General features: G+C 35.4%; 1 protein-coding gene and 1 long non-coding RNA gene across 5 annotated transcripts in view; one reads left to right on the top strand and one right to left on the bottom strand.

Annotated features, from left to right (window-relative positions):
• Nucleotides 1-17,064, bottom strand: part of PTH2R (parathyroid hormone 2 receptor) — a 153,563-nt gene that overhangs the window by 36,395 nt on the left and 100,104 nt on the right. For all 4 annotated transcript variants that reach the window (XM_056807773.1, XM_007501827.3, XM_007501826.3 and 1 more), the window contains one exon: nt 11,395-11,461. In XM_056807773.1, coding sequence (XP_056663751.1) covers nt 11,395-11,461 — 67 coding nt within the window. The remainder of the gene's footprint in view (nt 1-11,394; nt 11,462-17,064) is intronic.
• LOC103106632 (uncharacterized) overlaps nt 1-17,064 on the top strand; it is a 212,385-nt gene that overhangs the window by 168,250 nt on the left and 27,071 nt on the right. The window lies entirely within an intron of this gene.

Genomic DNA, 17,064 nt, shown 5'->3' with positions numbered 1-17,064 from the left:
CCTCAGACCCTGCTCTCTGAGCCCGGCGCGGCTGCCGCTTCCGGGAGCCTTGGACTCTGCGCTCCTACCCCTGAGGTCTGAGGGATCTCGGGTTCTGGCTTTTAAGGGGAGCCGTACCTTTTGAACCGGGTCCAGGTCCAGGAGGAGGGTTCCCAGGGTCTGTGCTGTTGATCGTTTTGAATTTCGGCGCCTTAGGAGCTTCTAGTTTGAGATGGGTCGGGAAGGGTTTTCCGGAGATCTGAACTTCAGCTTTCTCTAAGCCGCCATCTTAACCGGAAGTCCCAGGAGTCTCCAATTTTTACAGAAAACCAGACTGCATTTTCCCATTCCTGTTCCTGGCTTCTAGACTTTAAAAACATACCACCACTTTCCCAGTCTTACCCACCTTCCTTTTATCTACTTTTTGTGTTCTGTCACTAACAAGGAAAGTCCTTTTTGCTTAGATTTTTATTCCCAGTACTTAGCATATAGTAGGCACTTAATTAATGTTCCTTTCATTTTTTCTTTGTTGCTTAGTCTTCATTTCCAAGACAATCTCTTTCTTTTAACTCTATATTCTCCCTCTCCTTCTGGATGCTAGCTGACCTCTTTTTTCTACCTCTCTTTTTTTAAGTTTTGTTTTTTTCCTCTGGAGGCAGAAAATTGCATAAATGCATTCCAGTCTCCCGGGAAAACTGAAACTCCATTCCTCCAAACACAAACTTTTCCAATTCTACACCTATCATAAGGTCTCATTTCGCATTACAGGCTCACACCTTGCCCCCTGTGAGAATGGTTTTTGGTGGCATTTTGTACTTCTCTAGGTCCCTATTGCCTCCCAGGCCATCCTCTGTATTTGTCTTGTGACTTACCCTCAAAAGGCTTTCAGCTCTCAGTTAAGAATATAGAATAAAAAGACATCAAATACTGAACTAGTTTTATTAAACTCAAGAGAAAACCCACTGGACTTATATATCATAATATCTCTCACCACACCCCCAAAATTAAGGTAGTTTTATGCTCTCACTAGAGTCCATTAAAGTCATCCAAGACTTCTAATGACACCCTGGGTTTGTTTTCCCTCACAAAAATATAGAGATAGAATCTGGTATAGATGGGTAAAGTAAAATCCTTCCAATATGTCTCAGTCTTATATCAGGTCTACATGACTCAAAATACCTAATAAAGAGTGAAAACAAATTGTTCATTTGTTTCATATCTCCCTATTAACTCATCCTATTTCTTTTTGAGGCTGTATGAGTCCTGAAGAACTTGGAGCTATTCAGCCTGGAATGGAGAAGACCTCTGGTGGATGCTTTAACTGTATGAGGATCCGAAGAGCTACCATGAAAAGGGGTAGCTAGGTCTTGCAGTGGATAGAGTGCCAGGCCTGGAATCAGGGAAGACTCATCTTTCTGGGTTTGAATCTGACCTCAGACACTTACTATGTGACTATGGACAAATCACTTAATCCTGTTTGCCTATTTCTTCCTCTGTAAAATTAGCTGGAAGAAGAAAAGGTGAACCGCTCCAGTATCTTTGCCAAGAAAACCCCAAATGGGGTAAAAAAGAGATAGGCACTTTTGAGACAACTGAATAAAAAAAAAACCATGAAAGTAAAGAGTTATTCTGCTTGCTTTTTGTATGAAGAACATGAAGTATAGGGGTTGGAGAAATTATAGATGGGGCAGATTTTGATTCAGTCTAAGAAAACAGTTTCTACCAATAAGAGCTGTAGAATGGGCTACCTGGAGATGTAGTATGTTTCCTTTCACTGAAGTTTTTTTTTAACCCTTACCTTCTTTCCTAGAATTAATACAAGTATTGGGTTCAAGACAGAAGAGCAATTCATGTCTAGGCAATTGGAGTTAATTGACTTGCCAAGGGGCTTATACTCTAGAAAGTAGCTGAGGTCATATTTTAGCCAAGAATTTCTGTCTCCCAGACTTTGCTCTCTATCCAGTGAGCCACCTAGTTGCCTCTCACAGAAGCTCTTTAAGAAGAGTTTAGTGGATTTCATTAGGGATGCTGTAAGAGAGAGTTATTCTATTAAGGAACAAATCGTACTAGAAAGTCTCAAGCTTCCATCCAACTCTAATGGAGTGGAGTTGGTGGGCCAGGTGGGGGTAGTGAAGGGAATGAATTCTCAAAGTGGCTATCTGATGGACCATGCATGGAGATGAGCCTGTGCCTGGTCACTTCTGGTGACACTGGCCCATCCTGACACAATTAGATGGAGCAGGCAGGCAGTCAACATTTATTGAACAACTATGACGTGCTGGAATCTGTGCTAAGTGCTGGGATAGGAATAGTGACTATGGCACTGAGCCAGGAGACAGAAAGACCTCAGATAGTTACTAACTTTGTAGCCGGGGACAAGTCATTTAATCTCTGCCTCAATTTCCTCCACTCTATAATGGAAATAATAATAGCATTTGTTCCCTAGGTCTGTTAAAAGGATCAAATGAGATAATATTTGTAAAAATACACAAACAAATGAACAGCAACAACTCCTAATACAGCGCCTGGCACATAGAAGGTACTAAATAAATACTTGTCTTCTATGCTCTTCCTTCTCCCTCTGCTCCGTTAGCTGTGCTTCAAGTTAAACGTCACATCTCTCCACGCTGACATTCTTTGATTCTGTGCCCGGTTGGGGTGGTGGCGGGAAGTGCGTAGTTTAGTTCAAGATGGAATTTTAAGAGGCGATAATACAAAATATTTAGGGCCAGATAATTACATTTCACTTGCGTACGTTGAAAAAGCCAATATTTTTAATTTCTTTGGGCCAGACTTTAAGAAAATCTCTAAGACTCAGTTGTACTTCTGCCATTGTTACATCAGGTTCACAAAGAATACCTCAATCCTCATAATAGTAAATCTCTTTCAGAATGTTCACTCTTTTCCTGACTCTGTATTTGACACCAGAACCATCAACTGGGGAATGGCTGAAAAAGTTGTGGTATCAGATTGCTATGGAATACTATCGAGTTGTAAGAAATGATGATGAGGATGATCTCACACACACATACACGCATCCCTGGAAAGATATGAAGTGATGTAAAGTGAGGTGAGCAGGAGCAAGAGAATGTTGTAGACAGTTAAAACAATAATATATGATGTTCAGCTGTGAATGACATTATTAGCTATGCAAGGATCCAGAACATCTCCTAGGGTCTCATGAGGAAAAAAGTTATCCAATACCAAAGAAGGAATTGATGTAAGTGTAGATTGAAGCATATGATTCTACACTTTATTTCCTCCTGGATTTTTCTCTAGTGTAAGTGATATAAATCATCTTTCCCAACATGGCAAACATGGGAACATGTATTATATGATAACACATATGCAACCTATATGTTATTATCTGCTATTTTGGGAAGGTTGTAGGGAAGAAGAGAACATGGATTATAAATGTCATAAAATGATCATCAAAAATTATTTTGATATAATCTGCAAAATAAAAAGGATAACTGATAGAATTTCCATATTTCAAAGCAATTTAATTTTGAACTTGCAGCTCTGAATGAAAAAAGAGGCAAGCATCACATAATAAAAAGGTTTCCCTGGGTATTTGGATGGGTTTTTTTTTTTTTAAGAATTTAAGAGAAGGAAACCTACTTGTCAAATACCTAATTGATCTATTTTATTTTAAAACATAGGCCTGTGATTTCATCAGTATATGAATCTTCTAGTGAAAAACTCCATCTTTTCTGAAATTTGCAGGTTAAAAGAATTGCATGGTGTACTAAAAGGTCAAGTGATTTGTATAGGATCCTGCAGACAGTATATGTCTAAGACAGGACTGGGTCTCCCTGACCCTAAAGCCTGCTCTCAAACCACTATACCATGTTGCTTCAAGCTCTGCATATAAGATTTCAGCTAATCCAGGAGTCTAGAAAATAAGCTTTGGCTGTCTAGTCTTGTTTCACAGCATCCTATACTATAGCTAACCCTTCAGACAGCTGTGCTCAGCTGTACTGTAAACATTAATTGCACATTTCTCTCTAGAGAAGTTCACAATAAAATCACCCTAAAAAAAGCTATTACAGAAGAGGAAGGATTTTGGTTGTTCAAAGTGTTTTTTCCATTGACGTAAATTAAATAAAAATAGTACATCTGATTTAATAAAGATAAATTTCTTGTTCTTCTACTTATAAAACCAGTATAATTATTTAAAGGATTATCTCAAAGCTGGAGTCTTGGAACACAAGATTCTTCCCAACTAGTAATGCTTAACCCTTACTGGATCACTGCCTTCTCAGGGAGGAGTAGCTTGTGTAGTTTAATAAAACCAGCTTTGCCATGCAGGGCTATCCAAGAGAGATAGGTCATAAGTGATCTACAGGAAAAGGAAAGGGAAACCACTCTGGTATCTTTGCCAAGGAAACTTCATGGATGGTATTAAAGTAAAAAAAAATATGATCCTGGAAGATGAGCTGCTTAGATTAGAAGGTGTCTTCTACTGGGGAAGATCAGAAGACAACTACAATTAGCTCCAACACTTTTGAAGTGACTGGACCAAAGTGGAAAGGAAGCTCAACTATGGATGCATCTAGTGATGAGAGGAGAGTCCAGTACTTTAAAAATCAACATTGCATAATAATCTCAAATGTAAGATCTATGGATCAAGGTAAGCTGGATATGGTCAAGGAAATGGAAAGATTAAACATCAATATCCTGGGTGTCAGTGAATTTAAATGGATGGGGATTTATGGGAGAATTTTTAAAGTCTGAGTGAATTTAATTCAGGTGATAACTACTATAGGCAACAATCCCTTCAGGGAAATGGAGTTGTCCTCAGAGTCAGTAAAATGGTGAGAAAAGAAATACTCGGGAATAATTTCAAAAATGACAAAATTATATATTTGAATTTAAGGCAAACCATTCAACATCACAGAAATACAAGTCTTTGCTCTATCCACTGATGCCAAGGAGGCCAAATTTGATCAGTTTTATGAAGAGCTACAACATCTCTAGAAATAACACCTAAAAAGATGTTACATTTATCATAGGGGTTTGAAATCATAAAATAGGAAATCAAAAGCTAATTCAAATAATGGGCAAAATTGGCCTTGGGTTACAAAATGAATCAGGCCAGAGACTAATATAGTTTTGTCAAGATAACATTGGTCATCCCAAACTCTCTTTTTCAACCAACCAGAAGGTGACTCTATACATTAATATCATCAAGTGGTCCATATAAAAATCAAATTGATTATTTACTTCACAGCTAAAGGTGGAAAAACTCTAAACAGTCAGTTAAATCAAGATGTAGAGCTGATTATGGCTCAGAACATGAGGTATTGCAAAATTCAGATTTAATAGGAGAAAGTATGGAAAACCATCAGCTCAAGTACCGACTTTAAAAGGAAACTTTCCCTGATCACCCCAGTTGCTTGTGTCTCCCACTTGCTTTTATTACCTTGTTTTCATCTATTTTGATATACACGCATGTATGTGTATATATACAATATATATCTGAATGCCCAGGAAGAGTTAAACCATTAATCTATGAATTAACCAAGACCAGACTTTTTCACCGTGGCCATTTTGGTGTCTTTCATCCAGCAGTCATCCAGCCTCCACCTCTTACCTTCTTTCTAGCTCTGCTCAACAAACTCTCTGATTTTGTTGAATCATAATCAAATCAATCCTCCCATTGCTCTTGGGAAAAGGGAATGTCATTTGATCAGCACATTGTGCTGACTATTCCCCTTGAGTTGTCAGACCAAAACACCATTCTCTGCCTACCATTTCTCCATGAATATTGTCTCTTTCAATTAGAAATTAAGTTTCTAGAGGGCAGGGAAACTGTAGCTCTTGTATTGCATCACCAGTGTTTAGAGCAGTTAGGGCAATACAATGATGCATTTCATGCATTTCAAATGCATGATGCATTTCCTGTAAGTAAGTAATTAACAACAGATTTCATGTTTATTCATCCATGTAGTTTCTCTCCATAAAAGTTCTTTGAAGACAAGAATTGTTTATTTTTTATTATTATTATTTTTAAAAACCCTTACCTTCTGTCTTGGAGTCAATACTGTGTATTGGCTCCAAGGCAGAAGAGTGGTAAGGGCTAGGCAATGGGGGTTAAGTGACTTGCCCAGGGTCACACAGCTAGGAAGTGTCTGAGGCTAGATTTGAACCTAGGACCTCCTGTCTCTAGGACTGGCTCTCAATCTATTGAGCTACCCAGCTGCCCCCGAGGATTGTTTATTTTTATCCTGGTATTACTAGAACCTACCACAGTGTCTATTTATTGGCTGATGGTAATCACTGAAAACTCTTAATTTTAGTTTCCTAAATTGTAAATTGAGAATAACAATATTTGTCACATCTTAGCTCACAGGATTGTTGTGAGGATCTAATGAGACAACCAACATAGGTACAGTACTTTATAAATTATAAGACATTTATATAAACTTTTACATGATACCTATTATTATTTCTACAGCAAGAATCTTCCCTGTGCCACAGAAGATTGCATTGAATTTTTCCACTTTGTATTTTATAAATGTATTTCCATAGTTTTATATTTGACATATAAAAATAAGCAAAATAAGGTGAAGCAAAAGCCGGATCAGCACTTAGTTGGCAAGAATTACAGCTAAATCTGAAAGTTAAGTGAAATTGCTCTTTAGAAAAATGCTAAACATGTTCAGGTGTACACCCTTTGAAAAGAAAACAACAAGAAACACACACTAGTTCTAATTTAATCTTCTTGCACTACGGGTCTTAGCATGTTTCCATTTAAATTGTATATTTTTCATTTAAAATATTGAATTGCCAACTTGCAACAAAAATGAAAAATTGTAAACATTCATCTTCCAGTTCACTTTTACTGGGACATTTCTCTCCATATTCCTTCCATTCAGGTGTGATTTTTAAAAAATTTCCTTCTTTCTTCAATTTCCCCCTCTCTTTATATTATGTTTTATTCCTAAAACATTCATTTTTTTCTCTTTCAATATTTTTCCATGTTTACATGATTCATTTTCTTTCCCTATTCTCTTACCTCCCCTCTCCCAGAGCCAACAAGCAATTCTACTGGGTTGTACAAATGTTATCACTTGATACCCATTTCCATATTATTCATTTTTGCTATAGAGTGATCTTTTAAAGCTTAAACCCCAAATCCCATACCCATATATACATAAAACATACATTTTTAATTGTTATCTCAGGATATGTTCCTAGTAAGCCAAAATAAATTTGATTAGACATATACATATAATTCTCCAGGGGCCTATTGTCCCAAAATTTCAGCTTCTATTTCTAATAAATATTTCAGATCCATTAGGTGGCCTTCCTTATGTTGCTTCTTCTACATGATGCCTATGAGATTTCTACTACAAGGCATCTCTTATTTTTCATTTCTACATATTGCACTCAAAGTTCATATCTTTCACTTTAGTCTTTCTCCTCTCAGACAAGTATAAACAATTTAATAGCCTCTTTACTTCATTTCCCCATATCTTTTCAAATTCTACTTTGCTTATTCTTTTATTTAATTTGTTTTTCGTTTGTTCTCATCATTTTTTATCATTCCTTATAGTTCTCTCCTTTTCATATCTTGCACTTTTAAAATTATTGATTAGACACAATGGGGTCTTTGCTTTACCTTCTTTGCTCAGTAGTTAAAATTTACCCATTCCATTTTAATTTTCAAAGGAAGTGATCAATTTTGGCCAAAGTTGGTACATTTAAAAATTAAGATACACCTTAAATCCCTTTTGGAAAACAAAATGGCAACCAATAAAGATTTTCAAATGGGCCTATTTTTTGAGATGGATTTCTATTTGAAATGTGAGAAGAGATAAACCAGGTATTCTAATAATCTTAGGTTGTGGTAAAAATTTTGGGACATGTTGAATGTCCTAAGGGATCTTAGTTATCAAAAGACCTAGTTATTTTTTTTCTTCTGAGGCATTCTAACTTCTCTAAACATGATTTCAAAAGTGAAGTAATCTTGAACATATCTTTCTCTGTCCTTTCTTTCCACTTCCATAGATATTCTTTACTTTGTTTCACTTTGATGATCTCTTAAAAACCATCCCATGATATTCTAAAGACAATCTCTGAAATTATCATTATCTGCCCTCCTTAATTGCATAGTTAATAATGCTTTAGATCCCTTTCAGTTGAGTTAGTGTTATATTCCATACAGTTACTTTAAAAAGAGAAGAATTGTGTATATAAGCAAAAATTAAATCTTATTTTCATAAGATGAACTTTTCTCTAAAGATAATTCTACTTGTGTTTCCAAGATTACTTTGCATCAGTTTTGCTTTATGCTTTAAAAACTATAATTAACTCTGAAGTAGGAACAAATAAATAAAATGAAAAAGTTTAAAAAGAGAAAAAATCATAATAAGGAAAGAAATCAGTAAAAGATTAAAAAATGAAGGACTATAAAAGTAAATAGGGAAAGTATACAGAAATTAATAGGTAAAGAACATATTAGAAGATAGAATACAAAAAATCTACTTTAAAATTTTAATGCTTTTATAATAAGTTTAGCTTTATCTCAAAGTTAGGACCAATAATATTGTTTCAAAAAGGTAGAGTGAAGGCCAGGCCTGGTTTATCACTGTAGTAACATATTTCATTAAATACAAAAAGTAAAACATATTAAAGTTCATACCTTTAACTTATTCATCCTCTTGCCTCAAATCTGTCTTCTGAGTTTCTCTTAGAAAATCTGGTTTAGTCTGATAACACTCAGTAAGCCTCAGCAAACATGCAAGCTGGTTTTATTAGAAATATGGTTCATTTTATACATGTTTATATTTCAAACTAAACATTTTCATACTCTGGATTTACACTTGATCTCTTGGTGTTTTATTTTTGATCTAAGACCCTCCTTCATGCACTTGATCCTGTAGTACTTCATCCTTAATAGATAGATTACTTCTTTCCTTCTTCTTTACCCTTAACTGTTATATTTTCACTAGATAAATAAAACTCTGTGAGCCTAACCCTTGAGAAAAATCAAATTATATCCTTAAAAAGGGTCCAAATTCATGATGAGGATACTATGAAGTTCAGTTCAGAATAGTAAGTAAGTAGCTTAATTTAGTATGTGCTAGAATTGGGTTAAGTGCTGTGGGGATTTTACAAAAAATACAAAAACCTAACTCTTGGCTATAAGCAACCTATGGAATGAAGACTAGATTTATATCAAAAAGGTATTGGTTGAATCTCAGTTCTGCCATTTACTATTTATGAGACCTTGGAGAAGAGATTTAAGGTCTCTGGACCTCAGTTTCCTTATCTGCAAAATGAGAAGGTTGAACTAGATCACTTTAAGGTTACTCCAAGCTCTGTATTATCAGTAATGGCTCTCTCCCTCTCCCTCTCCCTCTCCCTCTCCCTCTCCCTCTCCCTCTCCCTCTCCCTCTCCCTCTCCCTCTCCCTCTCCCTCTCCCTCTCCCTCTCCCTCTCCCTCTCTGCTGTTACCATAAAACTTTCAATGACAGTTAAGAAGATGAATCAAGTGGCAAAACATTTTTCTTAAATAATAGTATAGTTACAGTATACATGAAAAATACTATCACAAAATAAAGCCCATTCGATAATCTACCATTCCAAACCTGTTTGCTAAAAACACAGGATTCACTCACATTTAATTGGACAGAATTAAACTTAAGACTTAAAGGCTTTTTTCTTCCCCAATATCTTATCTCCCAGGTTCACTGTGCTAATTCAACTCTGAAGAAATTGTAGCGAAATCGCTCATCTCTGGTTTAACTTAAGGGCTCCCCTTGTTTTCTCATTCCTTCACCCTCTATTTCTTCATCTTCTTCCTCCCCTATTATGAATTTTGACTACATAACTTTTGGGATAAGTCTTCCATTTCCTCCATGATCTGAATTATTATTTCTTTGCAGATTCTCAGATCTATTTGCCCAGCCGTAACTTCTCTACTAACCTTCAAACTTGCATTTCTATTTTCCTATCAGACATCTCAAATAGGTTGCCCCATAGACTTCTTAAACTTGGCATATCTAAAATGGAAATTATTAGCTTTCTTTCACATCCTCCCCTCTTCCTAATAGCCTTCTAATTTTTGAGAGTATCACCACATTCTCCTAGTTACTTAGACTCATGACTCAGATGTTGTCTTCACTCTCTCTCACCACCCACACCATATCCAACCAGTTGTTGAGTAATGTGATAGCGTGCTTCATAAATGTTTTATTCTCTCCTCTGTTGCCTGGACTATTGGAATAGCCTGCTTATTGCTTTCTCTGCCTCAAGTCTTTTTCCACTCCAGTTGAACTTTTACTGAGTTGTCAAATTAATCTTCCTATCAATAACATCTGATTACATCGCCCTTTTATTCAATAAACTATTCAATAAATTCAATAAAAATAATAAACTTCTATTCAATAAACTTTCACTTCCAGGATCAACTATAAAAATCTCTTTTTACCTTCATAACCTTACTTCACCTTACACACATACACATACATACCTTTCTAGGCTCCACTTTCCCTCCATGTACTCTATGATCCAGTGATTTTGACCCCCATGCAGTTCCTCAAATAGGGTACTCCTTTTTATGAATGGATATTTTCACTGTCTTGTCCTCCTTTTGGTACTCTTTCCTTCCTCATCTCTGCTTCCTAGATTCCCTGGATTCCTTCATGTCTTATCTAAAACCCTTTCTCCTACTAAAAAAAAGTCTTTCCTAGTTCTTTTGATCTTAGCTCCTTCCCTCAGAGAATTGTGCCCTCCAACTTATCATGTATGTAGCTTTTTATACATTATTGCTTGCATGTTATTTTGCCCATTAGCCTGTGAATTCTTTAGGAGGTGGGAGTTCCACCCTTCCTCCTTTCTCTGCATTCTTGGCACTTAGCAAAGAACTTGGCACATACTAGGAACTTAATAAAAGCTAGTAAACTAACAACTACTTCTCATCCCCCTAATATTATTGAAGGGAAACAGACGCTTTCGAATGTCATGGAGAGGAGCGTTTAGTAGCTAAATCTAAGGGGAGTAATGAAATAGAAGAAATGATGAAGGGGCAGTTTCAGGACAGACATGATTCCCTGTTAAACTGCTTCCATTCTCAATCTTTTATTAAGCCTGATGACTAGCCACAGAGACCAGTAAATAGAAAAGATTGGAAGGTTCTACTTGTATTTAATGTTTCAAAATACACGGGATTCTTTTCTCTAGGTATTATGGAAAATAGTCCTTGAACTGAACTCTTCCTGTTAGTTATCTTTATACTAGTGAGCTTGTCCATTAATCTGTCATCAAACAAAACTTTAGAAACATCCTGTTTCCTTGTGTTTCACCAAACTGTTTATCAATTTATTTTTGTTATTTTTTAAAAGTGAATTTATCTTCAAGTTTAAGCTTTAAGTTTATTAAATGTTTTAGATTCATTAAACTTACCCCAATTGCTGCTAATATAGGTGCTTGGTAAATCCACTTGATGTCTCCAGCACTAAGCTCCCAACACCTGTAAAGCCAAGAGGGACATTCTATGAATTATGTTGTAAAATAATGAGTTTAGTATTATTTTAAATTATTTGATTAGTTATTTAATTAAAATTAAATATTCCAGATTTTGAACTCTTCTCCAAAGACCCCATGAGGTTAGTCCTTGATTGATGATCAAGGAAGAGACATATTAATGTCTTACCTAAAGGAGGAATGAAAGGAGTAGAGAAGGGAGTGTGTTTATAATAGCCTCTACCATGTGCCGGATACTCTATTAAGCATTATTGTTGTTTTTACAAATATTATCTCATTGGATCCTTAAAACAACCCTTCGAGGTAAGTGCTTTTATTATCCTCATTCTACATTTGAGAAAACCAGAGCAGAGGTCAGGTAACTTGCCCAGGGTCTCACCACTAGGAAGTTCGCATTTGAACTCAAGGTTTCTTGAGTCCATGCCAACTGTTTTCTTCACTGTGTCACCAGCTGTCTCATATGTTCAATTGCGAGATCTTTGAGGACAGGAGCCATCTTTTGCCTCTTTTAATCTCCCCAGTGCTTAGCATAATGTCTGCCACACTGGAGGTACTTAATGAATGTGAATCAACTGGCTTACCTAAAATAATAAATGCTAATTTAAAAAAAGTGAAATTAGTCTGTGTTTCTCCATTAAAACAGATCAAGTGCTTTCTGACTTCATAATGAATAGAAAATTGACTTTTGTCTTGACAATAGTAAATCATGGGTTTCCGGCACTCAGAAAGGACACAGATATTCCAATGTAATTGGATTTTCTCTTCTTCAAATGACTATCAAAACTTGCTAACAGAATAGTCATCTGTTTTTGCTAAGATGCTTACACAAAATTTCATGGAATTCTTTGTGTGAGATGTAAGCAGTATAACATGAAAATAAAAGGAGAGGCTTTCATCTTTGACCTTTTGTATTAGAAAATACTAGGATTTCATATATATGTATATGTTATAATCACTGGAAAGCATAGGTATAAATGGATTTTTTCCTTAAAATTATATGAAGCATCTACCTAAACCATTAGCAAGTATTATTCATAATGAGGAGAACCCAGAAGCTTTACCAATAAGATCAGGAGTGAAACATGGATGCCCATTTTCATCAATATTATTTAACTTGGTAATAGAAATTCTAACAATGACAATAAGAGAAGAAAAAGAAATTGAAAGAATCATAGTGGACAAAGAGGTAATAAAACTATCTGTGTCCGCTGATGGTATATGGTGAAATTCCTAGAAATGCAACTAAATATTAGCTGAAACTATCAATAATTTTAGCAAAGTAGCATGATATAAAAACCCCGGTCATCAGCATTTATATATATGTATATTACTGACAAAGTCCTGCAAGAAGAGATATAAAGAGGTATTCCATTTAAAACAAATACAGATAGAATAAAATACCTGAAAACTAACATGCCAAAACAAACTCAGGAGCTACATGAGCATAATTATAAAACACTTTTATGCAAATTAGGTCAGATCTAATAATTGGAGAAATATTAATTGTTCATGGGTAGGCAGAGCTAATATAATTAAAATGACAATCCTACCTAAATTAAACTACCTATTCAGTGCCATCCTAAAAACTATTTTGAGTTAGAAAAAAATCACAAAATTTACTGGGAAAAATAAAAGACCAAGAATATCAAAGGAATTAATAAAAAATATATAATGGAAGGAGATCTAGCAGTACCAGATTTTATGTTGTATTATAAGGTAGTAATTGTCAAAACTATCTGGTACTGGCCTAAGAAAGGAAAAAAAGATCAATGAAACAAAACAGACATATAACAAATGATAGGAAAAATATTGTAGTAATCTTCTATTTGATAAAATCATAGATCCAGGTTTTGGGGATAAGAAATAACTGGTAAAAATTGTTGAAATTATTGGAAAGTAGTTTGGCAGAAACTAGGTATAGAAGAATATCTTACACCATTTGCTAAGATAAGTTCAAAATGGATTCATGACCTAGGCATAAAAGAAGATACCATAAGTAAGTTAGAATAACAGGGAACATATTATCAAATTTATGGATAGGAAAAGAATTTATGAATCATCAAGAGATGGAGAGCATTATAAAATGCAAAATGGATAATTTGGAGGATATTAAATTGAAAAAGTTTTGTGTGAATAAAATAAATGTTGCCATAATAAGAAGGAAAGCAGAAACGGGGAAATTTTCTATAGACAGCTTTTCAGATAGATTCCTCATATCTAAAATATATTGAGAACTGTGTCAAATTTATAAGAATCTGAGCCATGCCCTAATTAATAAATGGACAAAAGATAGGAACAGACAATTTTCAGATGAAGAAACAAAAGTCATATATAGGAATATGAAAAAAATGCTCTAAATCACTACTGATTAGAGAAATGCAAACCAAGGAAATTCTGAGTTACTATCTCATACCCATCAGACTGACTAAAATAGCAAAAGGGCACAGTGACAAAAATTGGGGATGTGGAAAAATGGGGACACTAATGCATTGTTGGTGGAGCTGTGAACTGATTGAACCATTTTAGAGAGTAATTTAGAATTACACCTGGACATTGTATAAGAGGGAAAGGCCAGAAGGAATGGAAAGACTAAATTTGAAAGACTGTTTCAGGAGAAGATGAGATGGAACCCCACTGCCATCAGGGGATAGTGTGGAACTTTCCAGCCAAGCTAAAAGGGCAGCAATTGAGAAGCTAAAGGTTCTTTTCTCCATGATCTGAAGGGAGAGGGAACTAACCCTTTGCTGTAAAGATTATGCATCCTTTAATACTTTTGCCTGAGAAACAGAAAATCCTGTCTTTCATTGGTGATACCTTTAGGATAAAGACTTTTCCCTTAGGGGAAACCCAGAGCTTATTCTAAAGAAGACTCCCTGATTCAAACCCCTAAGATCATCTGTACAGGGAAATAGCTAGGGATTTCCTATTTCCCTCTCTCCTTATTACACTTCAATCCTTTTACCCAAATAAATAGATATATTGATTTTTACTAGAGACTCAATCACATTCAATGTGTTAGGAAGGAAATTTCAAAGTACATCATCTAAAGAAGGGGGCTAAAGTGGATTTTACTTACCCTTTCAGCTCCAGTCAGACCTGACTCCATTTGATAACAGCTCTGCTTGGGGGAAGGGGAGGAAGAAGTGGTGATACCTTACATTTATTCTCCAAGTATCTGGCAACTCTGGTTCCTTCTCAATTTCCCCACTAATACAACAGTTATAAAACTATATATACCCTTAAAACTAGAAGTACATTTACTGTATCTCTTTCCCAAGGAGATTGGGGAAAGGGAAAAAAATCCATATGTTCCAAAATGCTTACAGCAGCTTTTTTTATGGTGACAATGAATTGGAAACTGAGAGGATGCCCATCAAGTGGGGAATGTTTGAAAAAACTGTGGTATATCATTGTGATGGAATGGTACTGTGCCACTGAGAAATAATGAACAGACTTATTTCAAATACATGGAATAAAAACTACCTGAGATAATGTACAGTGAAATAAGTAGAGCCAAGAGAATATACATAGTGTACAAGAATATGAACAGTAACAGAATTAATCCTGGAAGAATAAACTGTGAATGTTACCTCCATAAAGTGAATAGAAAGGTGAAATATGAAAGACTTATTTATATGTACACGTTGGACACCTTGATGATATCCATTGTGATGGGGAGAGAGTAGGGAAGGGCTGGTATACTAGTGTATGGTATTTATAATGTAGGTATGAAGAAAAGTAAGCTAAACACATAAGTGATTTCATTAGTTTACTATCTTCTCTTTTTTTCACATGGAAATGTTTGTTTCATGTGGTTTTGTAAAATTTATAATACATACATTACACATATTGAAGAAAAGTAAAAAAAAGCATTTTGCTTAACTCCTGGGCAGGGACACATTTTTTCCACTATGAAATCTTGCTATATTTCATTTCTGTTGAATTAGCCTTACTATGTGTGTGAGTAGAAACCCTTACAAATGCTTCATTTGGGCAATTAGATAATTTGCCCATTTAGTGCTTCCCTTCCTTATCTATTTGAATTATCTTTCTTTTTTTCTTTTTCTTTTCTGGATTATGTTCTAGTAGCAAAGTCAGAAATTTGAGCTATTTTCCTTGTTATTCAGGGAACTTTGGAGTTGCCTGCATCCACCACTGGCAGTTGCACAGACAAGAAAAAGCAGGCTCATTGTGGCATTTATGCTCATTTCGTGTATTCTAGGCTACTTGATTAATAGAACAATGTCCCACCTTCTCTCACTCTACACTAACCAACCATTAGCCTGTAAGTTCATTGAAGGCAGGGACTGTCTCTTCTGTATCTTCTTTTCCCAGTATCACATAGTTTCTTGTATATAGAAGACATTTCATAAATGTTTGTGGTTCATTGAAATAAAGCTGTATCATGAAATTACATAATTCATTCCGAAGTCAACTATCAAGGTTTTTGGGGGGACATTTTCCACAGTTTTAGATCATTAGTGGACCACTGGCCTTCCAGTTATGTAGATGGTAGGGCTGGATGAAATAAAGCACAAAACAGTCAACATATATGGTGTAACAGTATAAGATCTGCTCCAATTATCATCTGCATGAGTTTAAAATGGATTGGTGTGAAAAATCATGACAGATTAAACCTACAATACGCTTAGGCAATCATAATTAATAGCTAAATATAGTACAAAAAGCATTGGACTGAAATTTATAACCTGAGTTGACTAGCTCTGTGAACTTGGGCAAGTAATAACAACTCTGTTGGATCTATTTTCCTCATCTGACAAATGAGGTGGATGGACTAGATCAGTGATATCAGACTTATAGGAATAGATTAAACTCTGAGTACATATTGACTTAGAAAACCATAAATCAACATGTCTCTGTTGTTTTATATATTTATTTCATTAAACCTTTCCCTGTTACATTTTAATCTAATTCCTTAGTATGCTGAGATTTGACATTTATGGACTGGATGCTATCAAAGGTCCCTTCCCACTCGAACATTCAGTGTTTTTATGTTTCCAGTTTAACCCAACTGGCTGGCTCATTGCCCTAGTAAATAAAACCTTATATTCCTTTGAATGGTGACTGCCACTTCCAAAGGATTACTTCTGAAAAAAACAAGCTGTACTTCACTGAATTCTTTCCTTTCATTTTTTCCAACGTCAGGACCACGAAGCATGGAACCATGGCCAAATCAATTCTGCAATTGTTCTTAGATAGGGTGTATCATTCTAGTCTCCTACAGTCTCACTCACCATTTCAGTAACCTTTTGGACCAAAGTGCCTCTCCCTGGCGGATCTTATTTTTGTTGCTTCCCCTCTTGGACTATAATATACTCCTTGATAGCAAGGACTGCCTTTATTTTCATTTTTAATAAACTTTAATACATTCTACTCTTTATCATGTACATTATTTGTATACTAGTTATCATCTCAGCATTCCCACTAGGTTACCTTGAAGGCAAAAACAATATTCTTTTCTAAAAATCTCATTATACTTTTATTCTTTTCCTGCATTCTAAAATTTAACCAAATCGACATTCTCAAATTCTGTGAATCATCTTCTCCAGGATCAGAGTTTTGAATTCA

The sequence above is a fragment of the Monodelphis domestica genome, chromosome 8, assembly GCF_027887165.1.
Source record: "Monodelphis domestica isolate mMonDom1 chromosome 8, mMonDom1.pri, whole genome shotgun sequence".
NCBI classification, from domain to species: Eukaryota; Metazoa; Chordata; class Mammalia; order Didelphimorphia; family Didelphidae; genus Monodelphis; species Monodelphis domestica.
The sequence above is the reverse complement of the archived record's forward strand: the minus strand, read 5'-3'. Positions and strand labels throughout refer to the sequence as shown.